This window comes from Cebus imitator, unplaced genomic scaffold (genome assembly GCF_001604975.1).
Source record: "Cebus imitator isolate Cc_AM_T3 unplaced genomic scaffold, Cebus_imitator-1.0 Scaffold129, whole genome shotgun sequence".
Lineage (NCBI taxonomy): Eukaryota > Metazoa > Chordata > Mammalia > Primates > Cebidae > Cebus > Cebus imitator.
In genome coordinates this window covers 3,605,984-3,607,716 of record NW_016107444.1, presented here as the reverse complement: position 1 = coordinate 3,607,716, position 1,733 = coordinate 3,605,984, and the positions used below count along the sequence as shown (strand labels likewise).

At 53.0% G+C, this 1,733-nt stretch overlaps 1 protein-coding gene across 1 annotated transcript in view; it reads right to left on the bottom strand.

The window, feature by feature from the left end:
• Window positions 1-1,733, bottom strand: part of ZNF620 (zinc finger protein 620) — a 16,052-nt gene that overhangs the window by 3,324 nt on the left and 10,995 nt on the right. Inside the window, 3 exon segments of the mRNA XM_037742906.1 lie at window positions 390-443; window positions 446-502; window positions 1,297-1,423. Coding sequence (XP_037598834.1) covers window positions 390-443; window positions 446-502; window positions 1,297-1,423 — 238 coding nt within the window.

Genomic DNA, 1,733 nt, shown 5'->3' with positions numbered 1-1,733 from the left:
TGAGTAGCTGGGATTACAGGCAGGCACCACCATGCCCAGCTAATTTTTTATATTTTTTAGTAGAGACGGGGTTTCATCGTGTTGACCAGGATGGTCTCGATCTCTCGACCTCGTGATCCACCCTCCTCGGCCTCCCAAAGTGCTGGGATTACAGGCTTGAGCCACCGCGCCCGGCTGGGCAAAGGAATCTTACAGCATTCCCGGTTGAAAAGAGACTGGCCCTTCCCCAGTTGAGGTAGGCTACCACCATGAACTCAGAGAATCACATGCAATGATTCCACAGGAACAGAAACAGTCTCCCAAGAGAGGAAACGCTTCTTGCACAATAAAATGTGAAAACAAGAAAGCAAGCCAAGCAAGAAAGGCAGCTAGTGGGTTCTCATGCTCACCTGGACAGACACCTCTGAGACCCTCCCTGCCCACAGGTTCCCAGGGATCGAGGCCCATGGCCGCTCCCCTTGCTCCAGCTGGGAGACCAGAACAGGTGTGGTGAATGGAAATGCTGCCCAGGTAGAAAGAAACAGGAAAAGGTCGAGGGATCAGAAAGCAGGGTCCTCTCACAGCCCACTTTATCTTTCTCTGCTGAGCCAGGTAGTGGGAGACGATGTGAGGCAGGGAGAAACTGAATCTGTGCTGCTGGAGGACAGAAGTTTCCCACAGAGCGGGCAGTCCCAGAATAATCCCACGCTTACATAGGGGAATCTCAAGTTTTCCTCAGAGAACTTGGAAGACAGAGACACAGGCGGCTTTGCTATGCTTCCAAGAGCTCCTTTCCCCCCCATGTTTGGGGTACGGTCCCTCTCAGGGTTGGAGGGACAGCCAATTTCACAACCTGGGAACACAGGGCTCTCTCCACCCAGTAACCTCCGTGCAGCTCGGCCTTCAGGCAACAGGGAGTTATTAGAAACCCCACAAAATTATTGGGCCAGGAGCAGTGGCTCATGCCTGTAATCCCAGCACTTTGGGAGGGTGAGGCAGGAGGATCACTTGAGGCCAGGAGTTTGAGACCAGCCTCGCCAACATGGAGAAGCCCTGTCTCTACTAAAATATAAAAATTAGCCAGGTGAGGTGGTACCCACCTGTAATCCCAGCTACTTGGGAGACTGAGGCAGGAGAATCACTTGAACCTGGGAGGTGGAGGCTGCAATGAGTCGAGATCATGCCACTGCACTCCAGCCTGAGTGACAGAGCAAGACTCTTGCCCCCCCAAAAAAAAGATACCCCACAAAGTTCTAAGGAATAAGGAAGCCAAGATGCTCAAAGGGCAGAGGCCAAAAATAAAAAGAGAAGTCTTACCCAGGGAAGCCACATTTGCATAATTCTCCAGCATCACCTCCCTGTACAGGGCCCTCCGCGCAGGGTCCAGGCTGGTCCATTCATTCTGGGTGAAGTACACAGCCACATCCTCAAAGGTCACTGGTTCCTAAAACAACAGGTTCCTGCTCAAACCCTGCATCAGAGGGCCAGGCTAAGTAGTGGGGCAGAGACCTACTGGGTCTAGTGGTATTGCCAAGAACAGTTACCCAGCACTCCACCAGAGCCCGCCCGCAGCTCTCTGTGCTGGCACCAACAGGGGGACCAAAAGGTCACTGTACTCCTTTGTGGGCATCCCCAGGAAACAGTTCTATTTTCATCTGCTGTCAGGCTGGAGGCACAATCTTGGCTCACTGCAACCTCCACCTCCTGGGTTTAAGCGATTCTCCTGCCTCAGCCTCCCAAGTAGCTGGGACTAC